At 49.3% G+C, this 21,286-nt stretch overlaps 1 protein-coding gene across 1 annotated transcript in view; it reads right to left on the bottom strand.

Moving 5' to 3' along the window:
- The window catches only part of RNFT2 (ring finger protein, transmembrane 2), a 58,684-nt gene extending 37,558 nt beyond the window's left edge, over positions 1-21,126 (bottom strand). The window contains exons 1-7 of the mRNA XM_054594098.1: positions 20,974-21,126; positions 19,318-19,496; positions 18,752-18,810; positions 14,853-15,331; positions 12,634-12,710; positions 9,666-9,766; positions 5,944-6,097 (exon numbers count right to left, since the gene is read on the bottom strand). Of these exons, the coding sequence (XP_054450073.1) occupies positions 5,944-6,097; positions 9,666-9,766; positions 12,634-12,710; positions 14,853-15,331; positions 18,752-18,810; positions 19,318-19,341 (894 nt within the window). The 5' untranslated portion in view covers positions 19,342-19,496; positions 20,974-21,126. The remainder of the gene's footprint in view (positions 1-5,943; positions 6,098-9,665; positions 9,767-12,633; positions 12,711-14,852; positions 15,332-18,751; positions 18,811-19,317; positions 19,497-20,973) is intronic.
- Between the last annotated feature and the right edge of the window lie 160 nt (positions 21,127-21,286).

The raw sequence follows: 21,286 nt of genomic DNA, 5'->3' as shown, positions 1-21,286 counted from the left end.
AACAGGGTACTGAGGGAGGGGACAGGATCCCAGAGGAAATGACATTGGAACAAGGCTTGACTGATAGGTCGGAGACGGCCATGGAAGTGCAGGGAAGACATCCCCAGAGGGGACAGCGATACAAAGGGCCTGGGAAGGAAGGCGCTGGGTGCAAGGGGGGAGGCGGTGGGAGAACCGCAAAGCCACCATTGGTTGGTCCAGAGTGGGCAAGGGAGAGTCATGGGCGATGAGGTCGGAGAAGTAGGAAACGGCTAAGTCAGGCCAAGGGTTCTATGAGTTATCTGGACTTATGATGACAAGTGGCTGCCCTAGATACCCGGGCACCATGACGGTTTGGCGCCCAGGTTGGAGATCAGTGGTCACCATTGTTAACCCCACCCCCGTTTTGGCCGGCCAATGGCCGTGGCTCTTCGGGGAGGCGCAGGTGGGAGAGGATTCAGAACAGATCCTTGGTGTCAGAAAGCACGTGGGAATCGGTGGCTCACTCAGCCTCACACGTCAGGGACTGTGGGGCCGTCAAGCAAGCCCAAATACCAGAAGCCCTTCCAGTATAATGATTATAATATTAAAAACCAACCCACCCTCTCAGTGGATGGCGTGGAGGCGCAGGGAAGAGCATCTGTGCTGTGAGCCATTAGGCGTCCCTGACAGATGTGTTCTTCTCCCCCCACCCCCCAGCTGCAAATGAAGACCCGTCCTTTTCTTCTGCCCAGACAAGGATTGATGAGGATTCGGGAGAGCACTCAGACAGGCAAGGAAAGGCTGTGAACCTTTTCCAAGCCTGCAATTTATCTTGAGAAGACTATTCACATCACTTTTTACAGGCTGGATTATGCTCTGACCTGGCACATTAATCTCGCCGAATAAAATAATAATAATCAGAAAAAGGGAGCTGGATAGTTGCCAAGGGGACATTAATAACTGTCGCCTACACCTCGGTGGTGCAGGGACAAGGTGCCGGGTCCCATCCCACCCCTTGTCCCCAGTAGTGCCCAGTTGAAGGAGAAGGAAGTGAGGTAGCCACGGCTTGAACTTGGGGAGACTTCATATAGATGGTGCACAGGGAGATTCCACTGCTCAGTCAGCTCTGCAGAACTGCCCAAAGGAGTCCAGGAAATGTAGAGGGGAGGGAGTTATTGTCTAGTATCTCAGAGCTGGGGTTCTGGAGTTGGACTGCCTGAGTTCAAGTCCTCACTCATCCACTTACAAGCTGTGTGGCCTTGGGCTGCTTTCTTAACCTTTCACTGCGTGTTTTCTCCTCTGAAAAATGGGAATAAAAACAGCACTTGCCAGGAGGGCCAAGCTGTGTAGCTGTTCAAACAGTCAAACCGTTACCTAGCGACGCAGCATTTCCACTCTTAGGTAGTTACCCGGAAAAACTGTTTAGACAGATACTTGTCCATGAGTGTTCACAGCAGCATTACTCACAATAGCTCAAAAGTGGAAACAATCCTAATGTTGATCAAGACATGAGTGAACAAACGGTGGTCTGGCCACATAATGGAATATTATTCAGCCACAAAAAGCAATGACACGGGCTACAATTATGGGCAAACCTTGAGAACATGATGCTACGGGAGGAAGCCAGATACAAAAGATCACATAGCGTATGAGGTTCCATTTATGTGAAATGTCCAGAACAGGTAAATCCATAGAAGCAGAAAGCAGCTTAGTGATCTCCAGGGGCTGAGGGGCGGGGGAGTGACAGCTAATGGGTACGAAGTTTCCTTCTGGGGTGATGAAAAGGTCTTGGAACGAGACGGCGGTGATGGTTCCATGACACTGTGAATGCAGTGAATGCCACTGAATTGTACACTTTAAAATGATTACTGGTAAATATGTGAGTTTTAACCTCAATACAGAAACCCGCAAGACAGCAGCACTTGCCTTCTACAACAGATGTCAGGAGGAATGATTTCGAGCCATCCTGGCCCAAACAAAGGGCTGATCCCCTATTTCAGCTGCTCCTAATGCCATCAGTACTGTTACTACCAGGTTTGTAATCTCTGGCAAGTTATTTAACTCAGTGTCTGCTCTATGAAAAGAGAGATCAACGGCATCTACCCTCTCCCAGGATTGTTAAGATTAAACAAGACAATGTCTTCATTAGATGGGTTTTTGTCTACTTGGTTCACTGACGTATCCCCAGTGCCCAGAACAGTGCCTGGCACATAGATGGCATTCAGCAAATATTCCATGAACAAATGGCATTGCCTAACACTGTGCCTGGCTCCTGGTAATTGCTCAGCAGTGTTTAGCTATATTGATTATTTTTAGTTGGGCTGCCAGGTTTCTTTGGGCTTTTCTAGCACAGGGAAGTAAGTATTACTTTGCCTTGTGGATTTCTGTGTCCTTGTGACAGATGCATTTGAACATCTACCAAATATAAGAGGTCTGAGCTGAGCTGAGAAATAAAAAATAAGCTCTCACAGAACCCCTACAGAGGAGGTGGTGAGAGTTAGTACAGCTGATGAGACTGTACGACGCATCCACTCAATGCATCCATCCAACCATATACCTATCCATCCATCCATCCATCCATCCATCCATCCATCCATCCTTCCAATCACTTGCCTGTCCATCCACCCAACTATAATACATACACACAAAGAACACTTTGGAGGACATATCAGATACTAGTGATCCATCAACAAACAAGCTAGATGCATCCATTTCCTGCTGTCACAGAGGTTACCCCTGAGCAGAGAAGGCAGACAACTAAACAAGCAATTACAGTCAGGGTGGTGAGTGCCGGCACAGGGGAGGACAGGGGGCTGCGAGAGTCCTCAGCAGGGGCACTGTCCCTAGCCTGCAGGGAAGATTTCTAAGAGGCTATGATCTGCAGGGACAGGAATTAGTCAAGACACGAGTAAGGAAAAGGGTCTGTGAGGCAGGAGGATCACACGTGTATTGGTTAGGACGCAGGGCAGCACGCCGCCCGCTCTGGAAGCTGCACAGGTGAATTACTCAGTGTCCCAGTGCCTCAGTTTTCTCATCTGGAAAACGGGATAAGGAAAAGCATCAACCACATGTCAGATTTGTTAATATATGCAAAGCAATGAAAACGTATCATCTGGCTGAAGCACAAAGAACAGGGCGAAGGGGCGGGTGGGAGAGGAGGAGTGGAATGAGTAGAAAGGCCAGTGGTGCGACCAGTGAGGACGAGCTGGGAAGCCTCACCTGCCTCCCTTCCAGGCAGCGACCCACCCACCCCTCGATTCATCCTCATACGCTAAGTATTCCTATCTTTTCAGCATCCCTCAGGCCTCCCACTGGCTCAGCCTAAGTGGGTGCCAGGGGCCAGAGGAGGCTGTTGATACAGTTCACCCAGGTCAGCTTCCTGGCCAGGGAGCAAGTTGAGAAAGATGGAGCGTGTAGCTAGAGGGGCGGAAGGAAGGCATCCAACACAACTATCACCCCCATTTTACAGATGAGGGAACTGAGGCACAGAGGGGTTAAGTAACCTGTCCAAGGGCACACAGCTTGTTGACACAGAGCTAGCAGTCATAAACAACACTGAGAAGAACTGTGAATTATTTAACGAGCATTTACCCTGTGCTGGGCACTGGGCAAAGCACTGTTTCCCACCAGCAATAGTTCTTAGATTCTTATGTTCTCATAGTTCTTATGAGGTTAATACTTCAAAAGAAGGTGCTATTATTCTCATCAGTTGAGAGGTGAGGAAACTAAGACTCAGAGAGGTTTTGTCATCTGTACAAAGTCACACATCCAGGAAGGGGTATAGCAGAGATCTGAATGCAGACATGTCCCGCGCTCAAGTCCGCATGCGTAACCATTAGGCCATGCTGCTTCCTGATGTCAAGTCCCCAGTGCCTACCAGCATGAGCTCAAGGGCCAGATGATGTGGTTACTATGATCTCGGGAGGGGCATGTGCGAGGCATGTCAGGACTTCTTTAGACCTATTGTTTCCCCTCTTTCAACAGCACAGGATTTTGGACAGGTGGAGGAGGGGAGTTGAAAGTGATGTGCGTTGCGGGGGGGGGGGCGGTGAACAAAACTGGACTCAGATTACCCAGGTGTGACATGTTGGTCTCTAATTCCACTGTTGGCATCCATATTTACAAGAATCGTATTGATAAGAATCGTTTGCTCTCCCATTTAGTCTTTGATCCCAGTTCCTGATACGGAGCTCCTCAGACCTGTGTGATGGGAGCAGCTCAGGCTGAACTCCCAAATTCTTTGGAATTTCTTGGAACCTCTCTTGTTCTAATGAGGTGACTCTTAATAGACTCCTGGGTGGGGCTAGTGACCAGAAAGACCAAGCCATAATCAGAAGCTTGGGACTTTCAGCCACGCCTCCCTTGCATCAGAGAGGGGGGAGGGCTGCAAATGGAGTTAATAATCGATCATGCCTACGAGGGAGCCCCCATAAATTACCGAGAGTATGGGGTTTAGAGATTCTGGGCTGGTGAACACATATCTACATACTGAGGGGGGGTGCACCCCAACTCCGTGGGGACACCGTGCTCAGAACGCTCCCAGACCTCGTCCTCTGTAACTCTTCATCTGGCTATGTCTGTGTTCTTTATCATATCCTTTATTAATAATAATGACCACACATTTAATAAACCTCTAATAGAATATATGAGGTATTGTTATACGGAGATGGAGAGGGGAATGTAGCCCTGCCACCATCTTGACTTTAACTTAATGAAACTCATTTTGGAATTCTGACCTCCAGAACTTTAAGATAACAAATTTATGTCGCTTTAAGCCGTTAATGTGAAGTATATATGTTAAGTATAGGTATAATGTGAAGTCTATAATAAAAATACATTGAATACAAAATAAAAATATTTTCTATTATATGTTTAATAAATATAAAATAATAATTAATAAACTGATAAATATGTTTCCCTGGGTTCTGTGAGCTGTTCCAGCAAATGACTGAACCCAAAGAAGGAGTCACAGGAATCCTGATTACAACTGGTAGGTTAGAAGCACAGGCGAGAACCTGGACTTGTGACTGGTGTCTGAAGTGGGGAGGGGCAGTCTTGCAGGACCAAGCCCTTGGCTTCTGGGATTTAATGCCAGCTCCATATAGACAGGGTCAGCACCGCGCTGCAGAATTGCTGGGTCTCAGAAGCATTGAGTGGGAATAAAGGAGAAAAACACAGGAGGGGGTTTTCCTACACACCTGGCCGATGGGATGGACAGCCAATTCCAAACCTGCTCTTCACCAACCAAACTCTAAGCTTTCTGAAGTTGAAAAGATGGCTGTCTTCACAGTGTGAAAAGCAGGAGTCTTCAGAGGTTTAGTCCACCTGCCTCTGCCCAGACTCCCTGCTTTGGGTCTTGCTGCAGAAGCCCTGGCAAGAATTACCCTAAAGGGGACGTTTTGTCCTAGCCCTGTCGGTCCTCTGAACTACAGTGGTTATCCCCGGACAAGACCCCTTCAACCTGACACGTGCCCACAGGCCTTCCCCTACAGTACGCTGCAAGATATCATCGCCACCACTTCCCATCCTATGTCCACAGCAGACATCACTAATCAACCACAGAGCTCTCTCCTTCTGAGCCTTGGTTCTCTTTACAAAACATGCTCCCAAAGCCACAAAACATCAAAACCTGTAAGAGCCATCCTTCCCTGAGATAAACAGAACCAGGGCATGTCGACATGGCTTTTTCCATTTCTCAGGTGAAATTCAGGTGAAAATTGCATCCAAGGCAGCTCTGAACAATAAAGCTTAGACAAAATGCACTTGGAGTAGAGGTGTCACAGGCAGGTGCTGACAGCAAAGAACCATGCTCAGCTTCAGGGACTTGTAAGAAGTGAGTGACAGGATCTACTAGCTCAGGCTCTGTTCATTCCAGACGATCACATCGGCTCTGCTCACGCCCTTTCTGTCCTCCTCCTGCACGTGCTCTGAATCCCCCGTATGTGTGATTGGGGCTGGCTGGTGGCTGCAGCCAGTGCCTACCTTGGACTTGACAGCCAGGATGATCTTGGGCAGGGCCACGATGAGGCACTTGAGGGCGATAGTGATGTACTTCAGTACAAAGTCTGCGATCCCCACGATCCACAGCAGGTCAAAGAAGTCCAGGGTCTCCAGGTTGGGCTTTAGAAATATCAGGCTGTGGGGAGGGATTCTGAGTCAGGACTCTCACTTTTGATCACTGGCCCTCAGCAGCTCTTTCTACTCACTCTGGGAGCCTTTTCAGTATGACCTGTAGAAAGAGCACTGAACGGGGAGTCACACTTCTGTGTCCTGTTCCTGAATCTGCTAATAACTTGCTGTGTGGCCTCAGGGGGGTATCCTAACCTCTCTGAACCTTAGTTCCTTTGAGGGTTAAAAGATGAGATTGGCCTGGACTATCAGTTAAGGTCCCTTCCAGTTTTATGGGTCCATAATAGGCTTCATAAGAGGAGGCAGAAGAAAGGAAGGAAGGTCAACATTATGAAGGTGGGAGGAAGAGAAGGAGGGAAGAGGAAAACTATGTGCCAGGGACCATGCTAAGCTCTTCACTCACTGTATCTCATTGTCCTGCGCAGTGAGAGTTGCTCATCCCCACCTTGTAAACAAGGCTCTGAAGCTGGGAGAAGCAAGCTGCCCAAGGCCACAATACATGTTAATGGGCATTTGTATCAGGCAGACTTGATTTTGAATCCAGGCTTCTTCATCTATGGGACCCTGGGCAAATAATGTTATCTCCACAAACTTCAGCGTTCTCAACAATAAAATAGGAATCAGACGTTCGCTCATAGTATCACTGGGGGGATCCAATGAGACAATGGATGTACCACAGATCTTGCCCATGGCTGTGATGACGGTAATAACAGCAGCTCTATGAGGCAGGCACTATGATCCCCTCCATTTTGCAGATGAGAAAACTGAGGCACAGGAAGATAAAGTAATATGCACAAGGTCCCGCAACTATGAAGGGATAGAGGCAGATTGAAACCCAGGCACCCTGGCGGCAGCTAATGCTCTCAGTTCTTACTATAGCAGTGCTACTCGGGAGTGTGTAAACCCAACTTGCCCGTCTGTGTGCAGGTAAGTTAACTTCATGCTCAAATTCTGTACTTACCCCATTGGAGGCAGATGACAAACTGTCAAACTGACACCTGCCCACGGACCACACTTTGAGTGGCACTGCCCTCCACCACCTCTGAGGATGCGTAAACTGCACATCTGACGTGTCTTAACTCATTTCATTTTCCCAAAGGCTCTATGAAGTAGGTGCTAAGATAACCCCATTCTGTGCTGGGGAAACTGGGCCGCTAAGAGTGGCATTGCCTGACCGAAGCATCTTTGGTAGAACTTGGAGCGAGGATTGGAACCGGCGCCCAGTCTGTGCCGGACCCCTCACTTTGCTTCCCACCAGATTAGGGGCTCCGAGCAAAGGGCAGACCAAGTCTGAGCTGTACCGCCCGAGAGCAGGGAGCAGCGCACACAGCCCACGGTGGATGCTTTCTCAAAGCTTCATACAGCAGTCCCCGCCATCTGCCATTTCGCTTTCTGCATTTTGGTTATCAGTGGTTAACCACTGGAAAATTCCAGAAATAAACAATTCATAAGTTTTAAATTGCATTCCGCTGTGAGTAGCATGATGAAATCTTATGCCGCCCCTCTCTGTCCCACCTGGGAAGTGAATCACCCCTTGTCCGGCATTTCCACACTGCAGATGCTACCTGCCCGTCCTCAGTCACTTAGATGTCTTGGTGAGAAGATCGATTGTCGGGATAGTGCAGTTCACGCAACCCTCATTTTCCTTTATAATGGTCCCAAAGTGCCAGAACAGTGATGCTGCTAATTCAGACAGGCCAAAGAGAAGCTGTAAACTTAAGTCACAGGTACGTACATGTGGAGAAAACAGTGTATATAAGATTTGGTGCTATCCTGCGGTCCTGGAGTTTCAGGCATCTACTGGGGGGTCTTGGAACACATTCCCCCCGCCCCCGCCCCCAGATAAGAGGGGACTGCTATACTCTGCTGGGCTGGTCGAAAGAGGTGCAAAACTGAGGTCTCTTTATTATAGTATTCTAGCAATGAACTGGTCTGTTTTGTCACTTTTATTTTTAAAAAACTATTTCTACTTAAGATAAAAACCTTTAAAGAGCTAGCACAGGGCAAAATCAATGAAAACACTCTATTTGGGCAATCTCTCACAATGCCTTCAGGGTCTTCCCACACCCTAGTCTGGTCTTGGTGGGATTCTTCACATCCGAGTTTGAGTGGCCATTCATGTTTTAATGCAAGAAGAGGTTGGCAGCCCCCGGCTCCCTTCTCCGCCTCTGCTCTCTGCTCTCGGGCTGGTTGGTTGGGGACACCTCAGGTTCGTTGGTTGGTTGACTTCCATGCCCTTATGCTTCTGTGACCACAATAAAAGGAAGATGCGCCTTCCGCTTTCAATTTTATCTCAGAGACACTAGTTGGTGTTAAACTCGCTGATGTGGGTTTTGGTTCACCGTGTTGGTATTTTTTCTGTTTTGCACGGTGTTAGTGTTTCTTCCCTTTTGGTGTTTGGAGGAGGTACGGAAGTGTTTTTCCACAGGTTAATCACTAAGCCCATTTATTGATAACATACGCTGTGAACTTCAATAAATGATCTATTTTATTGTCAGTTTTGCTCCTTCATAGGCACCACCACCCATAGGTATAGTAATTCATCATAAAAGAATAATATTAATTATGGTACGACTAGGATTCTATCAAACGTTTCATGGCTCACCCAGGACTTTTCACGTATTATCACATTTGGCCTCACTAATAATTAGCCCGTTCAGGTGGGTAAGGCAAGGGTTAACTGGGTCCTTGTTTCACGAGTGAGGAAACTCAGGGCGTCTCAGAGAGGTTCCGTTATTTGCCACAAGGCACAAAGCTGGGAAGTGTTGGGAGTAAGACTTTCTGACGTTGGTCATCAGACTCCAAATCCTGGGAAGAGTCAAGCTCGCTGTTAAGGGCTACTTACTGGCGCTAAGTTAGCCTCAGCTTCCTCATCTGTGAAATGGGGACAGCAGTACACGGCTCGGAGGACAAGACGACACAGCAGCTGTTGGTATCTGTGGCCCACCGACATCCATGGGGACGCGGACTCAGCTCCGCTGCTCTTCTGCACAGCCCTTCTGTGTCTCTCCCCCCCTTTCTGTGCTGCAGGTCTGACTCAGCCCTGCTCTGTGCGGGCTCCGCGGGCTGGGCCGGTGCCTGTGACCATGCCCACAGAATGACACAAGCTGGAAATTCACCCGAGGTTCCGGGAAACTATCTTGGAGCGCCTCCGCCAGGATCTTGAAATTTCGGGCCAGATGACGAACCCCGTGTGTGGGACATGAGCTGGCGCCCTGGCGCTTACTCCCCTAACTGTGTGGGGCGGCCCCAGAACGTGGTGCAATGGCTCACTCCTCACAGCCCATTTTCAGAAGAGAGGCACACAATCCGAAAGCTTGGCTCGAGTTTCCGCCTCATCCCGGAGGCCTCTCTGGCCAGCCCTTGCTCCCAGCCATTACGTGGCCACCAGAAAATCACACAGGGGGCTGGTGTGTTTCTACTAGTGAGCTCTGCTCTAGGCATGAGTGTTTATGGCATAAGAGTGGAATCTGAAGGTTACAACATCACACAGAGTTGGTGCATCGCTCTCCAGTGAAGGGTTGTGTGTTCTAAGCCCCCCACTTTCCCACTGGGGGTCAGGCTCCCCTGCTCACCTGTTGTATAGCTGCTGCGAATTGAACGTATAGAGCACGTATAGGGTGTTTCCCGCTAGAAAGGCCAAGATCCACAAGATGACCAGCACCGACCTCTTCTCCTGCAGACAAAGCAAGAGATGTGTGGGGATGTTGCCATGCCACAGGTGCACATGGCAGAGCATTCTAGAATGTTTTCTGACAAGTGACAATGTCTCCCTCTTTCCATGGTTTGGAGGAAGCAGGGCTAATGGTGAAAGGAAGGGCACCGGCATTTGTTCTTCCTTCTGGAGCTCAAGGGATGGACACAGAAAAGGTGACAGAAAAGTGGGAACCTCCTTGGAGAATTACATGGAAAGGTAGGAGAGCCAGGCGGTTAGCAGCACAGATTTTGGAGCTGGAAACCCAAGTTCAAATCCTTGGTCTGCTACCTTGGGGACTATCCAACCCTGGACAAGTTACTTAAACTTTTCATTTTCTTTTCCTCACCGGTAAACTGTGTCTATATTGCATTTCTCTTACAGAGTTGTGAGAATGAATGTCCATAAACACAACAGTACCTGACATGTAGGAAATGTTAGTTCACGTTTATTGTTAGGAACTGAGGCACAGAGAGGTTCATAACTCTTGCCCAAAGGCGCATGTTTAAAGCCTCAGTGCCTTCATTTAAAGTGGGGGTTTCACTTAAGAATTTAATAAAATTCATAAATGCCAACATTCGGTCTGCTACGGGCTCACATTTCAGGCTTGCTAAATGGTTGGACCTACTCTAGTATTCCGACTTTACCACCCAGTAGACAATTCACAACTACAAACTGGAAATCCCTGTTCCCACTCCTGCTAGCACGGGCCTTGGGGCTGCTGCCCCGGACCCACCGTTCAATGTGGGGCCACTATATTTAAAGGATTAAATTCAAACTCGTTCACTTGCCCATCAAAGCCCTGGCCCCACTTCCCTTTCTCCAGCCTCGTTTCTGTTTAGTCCCCAGGAAGACAAGCTTCGCTTTGCTGCTTCCCATAAGCTTCTTAGCCTGAGAGCAATCCCAGGAAATTTCTGGAGGAGGCGCCGGGCTGGCGTGTCCCCGCCGTGTACCCTGGGAGACATACGTAGACCCCCGTCCTGCTGATTTTCAAAAGCCCGTCTCTTCCTGGACCAGGGCGGCTGCCTTGCTGGAATAGGATGAGGTCATATCTTTCCCAGTGTAACCTTCCCTGCGGTTTCAGTAAATGCTCCACTGTCTCCAGACACAGCTCAGCGCCCCACGCACCCTTACGATGCACATTTCCAGAGGAGACAAAATAAATGCATCTCCATCCACCCATTATTCCAAGAGCGGTCAAGGTTAACGACCCTAGAAACCACCTCCAACCAACCAACTGCTCTTATCAATGTGATTAATCCACTTCGCAGCCCTTTTTACCCAATAAATAATGGATTCCAGTGGAGTCCTCTGCAAATCCAAACCAAAGGCGGAAGAGAAAAAGGGAATTAGCATTGCCCCAAGAAGCCAGACTCTGAAGGACAAAGGGAGTAGTTCTTTCGTAGTCAGTTGAGATTCCTAAACTTACTAAAGATCATGGAGACTCTCTTTTACAGAAAATACGTGCAGACAGGCAAAGCATCGCGTGCGTCTTTACTTCCGAAGTTTCACGGACCCCTAGAAGCCTGTCCACGGATACAGGTATCCTCTTACACCCTAAAGTTCAAGTCAAGGCACCATTTGGATGTTACTGTAGTTGAGAGACAGGCAGCTCCCAAAGCTTCCCATTATGGTGTCGATCAGCCTGCTGTTCTAAAAGCAGCAGAAAAGTGTTTGCGTGAAGATGACACTAAAGATCCAGAAAAACCTCTCGCTCCATGCCTCATGGAGGTCCAGGTGCTTTTGAGAAAGCAGATGGCCCCAAAGAAGGATCAGAGAGGATGGTGGCTGTTATGGTGTCACGTGCACAGTACAAGTGTAGGCTTGTTAAAAATAGCTCACTTAAATGTTACCTATATGCCAGGCACTGTGCTAAACATCTTCTCTGCGCTATCTCATTTAATTCTCTCTAACAGTGTAAGAAGTTGGTGTGACTAGTTCCTTTTCCAGAGGTGGCAACTGAGGCTGAGGTTACCTAAGAGCTTGTAGGTAGGCGAAGCAGGAAATTAAACCTGGGGTGAGCACAGCCCGTGGGTCAATGCCTGGGTTCATATCTTGGTGCCACCACTTGCACTGGCTATGTAACCTCAGGCAAAGAATTTAATGTCTCTGAGTTCTTCCTGAGTGCCGGGCATTCAGGAGGTGGCGAAGCTGTACGGCCACCCAGCAGTGCCAGTGGGATGGCTTTAACCGTGAGGATGGGTGGAAGTGAGCGAGCTGGTTGGATACCAGGAGGGTAAAGGCACTGGGCCGGGGGGACCCTGCAGGAAGAAGGGCTTGGAAGAAGGAGGGCACATCAAAGGATCTGCCTGAGGGTGGTAGCAGGAGAATGGTCTCCCAAAGATGTCCCCATCCCAATCCCTGCAACCTGTGAGTATGTTAGATCGTGTGGCAAAGGGGAATTAAGGCTGCAGGTGGAACTGTGGTTGCAAATCAGCTCATCTTGAGATGGGGAGAGCCTGGGTTATTCAGGCGGACCCAATGTCATCACAGGGGACCCTAAAAGTGGAAGAGGGAGACAGAAGGGGACAGTCGGGGGGTGGGGGGGTGATGACGGGAAGATGGTCACAGAGATGCAGGGGTGCTGGCTGAAAGAGGAGGAAGGTGCCAGGAGCCAGAGAATGCGGGTGACCTCCAGAACCTGGGAAAGACAAGGAAACAGATTCTCCTCTAAACCCTCCCATAGGACCACAAGGGCTGTGGACACCTGGATCTTAGTGGAGAGAAACTTGCTTCAGACTTCTGATTGACAGAGCTGTAAAATAATCCACTGATGTTGTTTTAAGGCACTCAGTTTGTGGTCATTTGTTGACAGCCGCCACAGGAAGCTAATGTACCAGGTGACTCACCTTCAGAGAGACCTGTTCCCGGAGTGCGGAGTTGGCGTAGGCGAAGGTGGTGGCCATCCCGATGCACACGGCAATGCCTGCGGGACAGAGGAGGGCCCGACACGGCCACTTAGACTCACTAGGGACGGTGAGCACATTCAACAGACTCATCCCTGGTCCTCTCGGTGCTGACAGACTAACCTCAGACGGGAGAGAAAAATCTCACTTCTGGGGGATGTGGGCTGCCTTGTAAATCACTGGGACCCCGGAGCCACTCTGAGCATAGGCCCCTGACGTAGGGATGGGTTTGAGGCCACTCTACAGTGTTGCATTGAACCAGGTTAGGAGCTTGTGCTGTGCAGTCTAGTAAGACCTGGGTTCAAATCCTGGCTCTGCCACCTCCTCTCTGGGTGAGCTTAGGCCAACCACTGCACCTCTCTGAGCCCCACTTTCCTTGACTATAGTACTGGACAGAATAACAATAGTTCTTCCCTCCTGGAGGATGTTTACAGAACACCATCTCTAGCAGCTAGTAAATCGTACCTATTACTATTTCTACTTTCAGAAAGAATCTGAGGTGCGCTCTTTGTAATAAAAGCATACACAGAAAAAGGCCGTGACACCATAAAGAGTAAAGATTTGATGTTAAAGGGGAAAAAAATTCCTGCTGACAGAAAAACATGACCTGGCAGATGGGGGACTAGAACTGACTTTTATTCCAATTCCTTCAGTTGCCACTCTTTGCCACACGACAACCTTGGGATTCTCCCTGAATAAGGATTTGCAAATCCTATTTTTCATAACCTGTAGAATTCTGCTTTCACAGGATGCACTCAGCTTCTCTTGCTTAGGAGTTTGCGTTTACTTTTTTAATAGCACATGCGCTCCAGGTATTTTTCTGGATCTACTTTGTCAAAGACAAATTTTTCATTGCGAATATAAAATAAAAACTAGTAACCCTGCCACTCTTTCTTCTTTCTTCCTCTTGGATTACAAAACAAATACACCAACCTGCCAACTGAAAAAAAAAATGTCCATACTTGCAGATAAAATTTAAGTTGTGAGTTTGCTGGAATTCCATATAAAAAGGGGAACACACAGACTTCCATTTTTAGGACTGGAAAGGGAGCGGCTGCTGCTGTCACACCCCAAAGGCAAGGGTGAGGTGTGATCTGCTAGAACACACCAGAAAGGGGCAAGGAAGACACAAAGAATGGACCGCCCTCCTCTAGACACTATCTGCGAGATGTAGCAGGCCATGAAATCATTTGTACCACCACATCTCCTGAAGGCCTGAAACAACAGCCCCGACCTCTCCAGTGCGCGGCAACACCACGACCTGCTAACAGCAAGAATACGAAGTGGTCCAGAGACCACTCACTGAATGTTCAGTGCGTGTCAGGTTCTAGGCTAATCGCTTTAGGAATCATTATCTGGCTTCCTAATAATACTAACAATACGCAGCATTTATGGAGCACTTGCTCTGTGCCAGGATCTATGCTACGTATTTTATGCACATTAATAATGAATATAATGAAAATAATCACCTATAGTTGCACAACATTGTCCTAAGTGCTTTGCACGTATTAACTCATTTCACCTCACTGCAATCTCATGAAGCATGTCTTACAATAATCCTCATTTTGTGGATGAGGTATGGAGAGGTTAAATATCTTATCCAGCGTCGCACAGCTAGGAAAGGGCAGGGCCTGAGTTCAGACCCAAGTAGTCTGAACTCTTAGGTGCTACACTCTGCTCCTTCACACCAACCAACCAGCTGAGGAAGCTTCTATCACAACCTGCACAGGACAGACAAGGAAACTGAGGCTCAGAGTAGGTAAGTGACTTGCCTGAAGTCACATAGCTAACCTGTCGGGATTTGAACCCAGGTCTGACTCAGAATCCCTTTTTTTTTTTTTAAATCCTCACCTGAGGACACCTTGCTGACTTTAGAGGGAGCTGAAATGTTGATGTGAGAACGAAACATTGATCAGCCATCCCACCACCCCACACTCCCAAAAGGGGACTGAACCTGCAACCCAGGCAGGTGTTTTGACTGGGAATTGAACCCATGACCCTTTGGTTTATGGACGATGCTCCAACCGAACCGCACCGGCCAGGGCCAGAACCCCAAACTCGTAAGCACTCTGCATGGCGGGGGCCTCTGCTGCCTTTCCCTGGCATTTGGGACGGAGTGCCCCGTATCCAGCAGTTGAAGTCCCCGCGTCCCCGGGACTCACCGAGCTTGTGCTGGAAGCACAGTTTGGCCAGGAGGATGAGGATGAAGGGCAGCCCTTTCTGGAGCCAGCAGACCACAGCCTTCAGCTCGGACAGCGCGGGGGCGGGAGTGCCCGGCTGCTCGTCGCCCCCCTCATCCGAGTGCGCCCGGTGGTCCCCACCCACGTGCTGCAGCAGCGAGCTCCCACGGTGGCCGCCGTGGTGGAAGTGGTGGTGGGGCTGGCGGTGGTGGTAGGGGCCCCCCTCGCCCCGGCCTCCGCCTTCCTCCCTGGACGCTGGCATCTGGATGAACACGTCCCCTCCACCGGCAGAGGCCCCCAGCACCAGGCTGGACGGGAATGGGGCGGCGGGGAGGCTGCCGGTCGGGATGCCTGAGAGGCCAGAGAACAGCGCTGGTGGGGAGGCCGCTTCTGCCTTCAGACTCTCAAAGACGCCCCCTTCATCCACGCTTGCCTCGGAGCTGAGTGCTTGGCTGCGATTTCTGGGCCAGAAAGGAAGAGAAGGCCCCACCAGGTCAGGCAGATAGAAAGACAGTCACCCAGTGGAGACTGGGGGACAAATGACAGTATCAGTAACATTATGTAAGCTGAACCGTGTCTCCCCACAAACTCCCATGTTGAAGCCCTAACCCCCGGGACCTCAGAGTGTGACCGACTTGGAGGCCCAGTCTTTGCGGAGGTGACTAAGTGAAAATGAGGTCACGAAGGCGGGCCCTAATCCAATCGGACTGGTGTCCCTTTAAGAGGAGGCAATTCGGAAACTGGCACACAGAGGGAAAAGGATGTGAGGACACAGGGAGGGGGGCAGCCATCTACAAGCCAAGGGGACAGGCCTCAGAAGAAACCAACCTGCTGCTGCCACGATCTCCTGGATCTCGGACTTCCAGCCTCCAGGGCTGTGAGAAAGTAAACTTCTGCTGTTGAAGGCCCCCAGCTGCTATCCCATTGTAAACTCCCTCCCGAGGTCTGAGAGAAACCCTATAGGTTGGGAGTGACAGCATCCCCATCTTACAGCTGAAGAAACTGCGGCTCAGAGCGACAAACTTGCCATACGCCCTGGATTATCTACCCCCAAACTCCAGTCTCACTGTGTGCCCCCTCACTACCCCTGCTTCCTCCTGCAGGGCCTCTGTGCAGGCGGTCCCCTTCACCGGATGTCACCCTCACCCTGTCCCACCTCAGTACCTAGGCTCATCCATCAGATCTCGGCTGAAATCTCTGTGCCTTGGTGGAGCCTGCCCTCCCCCCGCCGACAGCGAGAGCCTCCTGACTCCTAGTTCTCGTTGCATCCTAACCTCAGCTGCATGGGATTGACCGCAAGTCACCATTTATTGCTCGCCTGTGGTTCTTAACCCCAGCTGCACGTGATAATCACTCAGGGGCTGCTGGAAAACACAGGTGCCCGGGACCCAGTGTTGACCAATTGAACCAAAGTCTTTGGGGGTGGGGCCTGGCATCTCTATGTCTTCAGAGCCCCCTGGTGACTCTAATGGGTAGTAAGTACTGAGAATAACACTTTAAACTGAGCCCTGTGCCATGAAGTCAAAGATCATGATTGTTTGCCCCCATTTTCTCTCTTTCTTTCCCAGCACAACGTACCTGGTATGTACACAGAACATGCTCAAGAAATAGTGTTTGAAAGAATGAATGAATGAGGATACTAAAGGCTTGGAGAAGGTCTGCAATTGAAAAATTCCATTTTGCTGAAACCCAGTATTCCCCAAACTTATTTCAGCATGGAGTTTTTTTCTGTGGAAATCCTATTAATGTCTTGTAGAACACCCATGAAACCCAGCAGGGGAAATGCGGGTCTGGAGAAATCTCAGGGTCAGTTGCTCTGGCTTCACAAACTTGACCTGGGGGTATGTGACCGCAAACCTGCTGCAAGGGAGGGAACTTGAAGATGGCTACCTATTCCTCTACCACCTGGCCCATCCCTGCCGCCTCCAAAGCCCCGGGAAACGTGTGGTCCTATTCCCTTGGGTTTGGCATAATAATAAAGACAATCTTAACAGTGACAACAACAACGGACACCATGGCTATGATCCTCAAGGGGCCGTGAGCTTTTTCTGCACTTCAAGAAGCTGAGCTCAGAAAGTAGGAGTCCTGGCAGGTGCCCATGTTGGCCCACATGGGGGCTACCGTTTCTCCCCCACCGCCCCTCAAGGACCTGGAAAGTTTTCCTGGCCGCCTGAAAGCTCGCCAGCACTCTCAGCTCACTGGGCTCGGGGGACCTCCAGTACAGCCAGGGAAGGCTCAACCCACCAAGGGGCTTTTTATAGCTGGCCTCCCTTCCCTGGGCCCCAGCATCCAGCCGAGATTTCAGCCTAAATGGGAAAGAATATTCCTTGGGGAGGCAGAGGCTGTGCTTCTAACTTAACCACTTAAAGGCTAGAGTGGGAGGCAGCCCGGGGGAGGAGTGGATCTGCTCAGATAGGAGGGCAGAATGTGCTGGCGGCAGGGGAGGCAAATGGACGGGGGCCCAGATCTCAGTCCTGCCACTTCCTGGCTGTGTGATTTTAGGTGATTTACTTCCGCGCTCTGAACCTCGGTTTCCTCATCTGTAAAAATGGTGATGAAAATAGCCCCCCGCCATCAGTGGCACGGAAGTATGCAACGTACAGTGGCCATTCTTTTTCTGCTCCCAAAGATCTCGTGGTTCACTAGAGAGCAGGCAGCATTCTGTCTTCAGAGGCTCCAATAGGCATGGTTATTATTTGGATGCTGTGTTTGTGCATTTTCATATTCATTCACTCCTTCCTAAGCAAACTGAGTTTCATTATCGGCCATTTATGGGTGGAGACATGGAGCCCTAGGGGTGAACACTTTTCAAAGGCATCATAGGTGAGACGTGGCTGAGCTGGGATTTGGCCAAGGGTCGTCTGATTGAAGGCCAGAGCTCTTCCCCACAGAATAGGCAGGCCTGATGCAAAACTCAGTCCCAGTGCTGGAACTGGTGGGCACTCTGATTTTGCAACTAGTCTCAGAGTTATAAGGCGACTGGGATGGGATATGAGGGAGGAAAAGCTTGGCTGCCTGCTCCTGGGATGTATGTGTCAGCACGGTGGGAGGTGTGGGGCTGGGAGACTGTCACAACCTGAGAACAGGTCCCACGGTGTGTTCTCTCTTGGGCTTAACTAGAGAAATTCTAGCTCACGAATGTTTTAACTGTGTTTTCTTATATTCTGTGTTTGTCTATTTGGCATACACTAATTACAGGGTCAAACTAATAGCCAAAGTTGTTTAGGGCTTCCCTACAATCCAGAGCCCCATCATATCCCCAGCCACCTCCTTGATCTAATGCTCACACATCCAGCCAGTATTTCTCCTGCCCTGAGTCACGCAGAACCAGGCAGGAAACAACCAGAGACACCCTTAGAGTCCAGCGCCTGCTGACATTACGCAAAATAGACAATGTACTTTGTTTCCCCTGCCCTGCCTTGATTTGTGCAGAAAACACAATAAAAACAGTGGCCTATGCTTTCCCTTTGCTCCTTTCTACCTCCTGACTGACCCTGGTGCTTCCCCATGAGGCCCTCCATGGTATGAAGTGCCCCTTGCTCTGGGGAAATGTAAGTAATAAAGTTCTTTCGATGGCATTCACCTCTCCATGTTGTCGCTCAGTCTCCTCCATAAATTAAAATCTCAGGGGTACAATCATTGACACAAGTCAAGTGCATCGCCTCTCACACAGACTTTAAGAATTATCATAAGAGCAATAGCCAGCTGTTACGTATTGAGTAGTATATGCCATTACTGTGCAAAGCAGTTTCCAATCGGATCTCCTCTGCTCCTCGAACACATAACGCTGAGAAGCAGGCATTATTCAATCCAGCTTTTGGCTTCCTCTGAACACTCGAAGCCCAGAGCCCCCCGACGGAAGGAAACAAAGAGGTGCCTACCTTTCAGGTGGAACGTTATCCGTGTTACTGCTGTGGCGTCTCTGCATTTTCCTTAAGACCTGAAAGCCAACACATGGCATAAGCCAGAGTCTCCCAACATTCCCACTGCCTTCTCAGATTGCCATGGTAACCGTAAATAAGGGCTACTTGTATCTCATATCCCTAGAGCTCTCTGACATTTTCCAAACCTCGTTTCTACCTGCTATGCCACTCAATATTCAATCCTATTGAGGAACGTGTTATCATCCCATTTCACAGATGAAGATGTTGAGACCCAGACGTGGAAGAAATCCTCACAGGAGAGATGAAAGCAGCGAACTGTGTAGCAAAGAGGTGATGGATAAGGTGAAGTGAGCAGCGGACTGGCAGCAGGAGACACGGGTTCTGGACTGATGCTGCCCCTAACTTGCTGTGTGACTTTGGGCAGATCAGCACCCTCTCTGTGGCCCCAGATTCCTCATCTGTTAAATGGGAGGGGGTGGAGGGGCTGAACCTGAAGCTTCTTTCCCGTGCTCACATTGAATACAGAGGTGATGAAGATATGACTTCTCATGGAGACACGCCACCTTGTTCACTATGAGGAGCCACATGGACCTCAGAACTCCATGCTGACGACACCTGAGGTGGCCATTCAGGGGTTCTGATGGGGATGTGACCACTGGATTCCAGAGAAAGCAGACTTCCCCTTCCTCTTCCTCTCCAGATGGATGAATGGGTCAGGAGAGCTTATGACAGACTCCAAATCCTGGATGGAACAGAACACTCACATGAACAGTCCATGGATACCTGGAACCTCAGAATAAGTCTTGGGGCATCATGGGCTCCATCTCCTCCAAAGCTCTGGTTAGCCTCTCACTGATTCCTCCCAAGGACTCCTGACAATGATCACGATCTCGGTGTACTTTATCCTATTGTCAAACTGAGTCCTTATTGGGGAACACAGAAACTATGCTTTAGAGCCCCCAGTGGCTTTCCATTGTAACCAGAATAAAGTCCAATATCATGGCCTTTTCATTCATTTACTCAATTAGTAAAAAGTTCATGGCCTGCAGGTTCTATCTGACGTACCTCGCCTGTTTCCAACCTCATTTCCCTCCACACTCCCTTTAACTGCTCCCCTCCAGCCACAGCTGTCTTTCTGTTCCTCAAACATGCCAGCTGTCCCTGCCTCAGGCCCTTGGAACTTGCTGTTCCTTCTCCCTGGGATGCTTTTGCTTGTGGCTAGTTCCTTCAGGTCAAATGTCACCTCCTCCTAGAGGCCTTCTCTTCTCACTCTCCTGACCCACCATAACATTGCCCTGTTTAACCTTCTTTATAGCACTTATTTATTTAGGTATTTGCTTATTTACATTTGATGGGTCCCCCGTGAGAAGGTAAATGCCATAAAAGCAGGGAGCCCGTCTGCCTGGTTTGCCCCTCTACCTCACCATCTAGAACACTGCCTGGCACAGAGTAGCCCTCAACAAGTATTTATTCAATGAGTAAAACATCTGTGGGTCTCTCCATTACCTTTTCCTACAACCCTTGCACCCTCTCAGCCCTTTCACCCAAGAGGAGAAAAAAAGGTTGTAGATTTCCCATGAATAGGTTTAGACTCCTTGAACATTTTTTGTATAACCAAATATGCTATCTGACTATTTTAGTTCAGGGCACCATAACTGGCTGTTATGAATGACTTCCTAATCCTGACCAGTCTTTTTCAGGGGTCAGCATTGATATTACTGGGGCTACTGATTAAAGAGAAAACTCACTAGGTAAGCCTCGTTTCTCTTTTGGAAAATCAGGTTAGAAATGGGTCAGTAGCACCATCTTCATATATGAAGGAGGGCTCATTATGTAAATATTTCCTAACGCTCAGAAATTGCAATGTCAGCTTAATGCGCACCTCCCCAGATAACCCATCACCTGCAGACCCCTGTAGAAAATAAAACATAGTAACCCAAAGCTTCCACCCATAGAGCTGACCCAGCCTCCTAAATGCAATGCCCAAGATTCTACTGTCAGATGTTTGCTTTCGAAGGAGCTCCAAATTACCTGCTGGAAGCAGGCCGTAAGTTAGTATTCCAATATTGAATTGTGGAATAAATTTTTGTACGTGGGATGCATCTCAATGAAATGCCGTTTAACGCTCTGTTCCATGCATCCTAGTATATCCCAATGAAGAATTACACCAAGACTTTTCAATATGTGCTGTGCTTTAAGTTGAGTCCTCGGGCCGTTACCTGACTGCAGCGAAATACATGCAAGAGAGCGTTCCTGCATTACTTGCATCAGAAGAGGGCAGGTGCACGTTGGGTACAATACCGCGAGCATTTTTCATTCCTGCAGCCCACGTTCACCACACAAGGGCTGGAGGACTATTCGGACCATCCCGGGAGGAAAAAAACCGCGTTCTCTTTTTACCTGCCCAGACAATTCAGCAATCACGGCGGCATTATTCACGTCCTTCTAAGCCAATCACTTTTGCAGCCCGGCGAGCACGTGACTTTGGAGTGCTTCCGGCCTCTCTTCGGATTCTTTCTGGGGTTGACTGGA

Source organism: Pteronotus mesoamericanus, unplaced genomic scaffold (assembly GCF_021234165.1).
Source record: "Pteronotus mesoamericanus isolate MK-2021 breed Mesoamerican mustached bat unplaced genomic scaffold, CSHL_Meso_final scaffold_507, whole genome shotgun sequence".
NCBI lineage: Eukaryota > Metazoa > Chordata > Mammalia > Chiroptera > Mormoopidae > Pteronotus > Pteronotus mesoamericanus.
The sequence above is the reverse complement of the archived record's forward strand: the minus strand, read 5'-3'. Positions and strand labels throughout refer to the sequence as shown.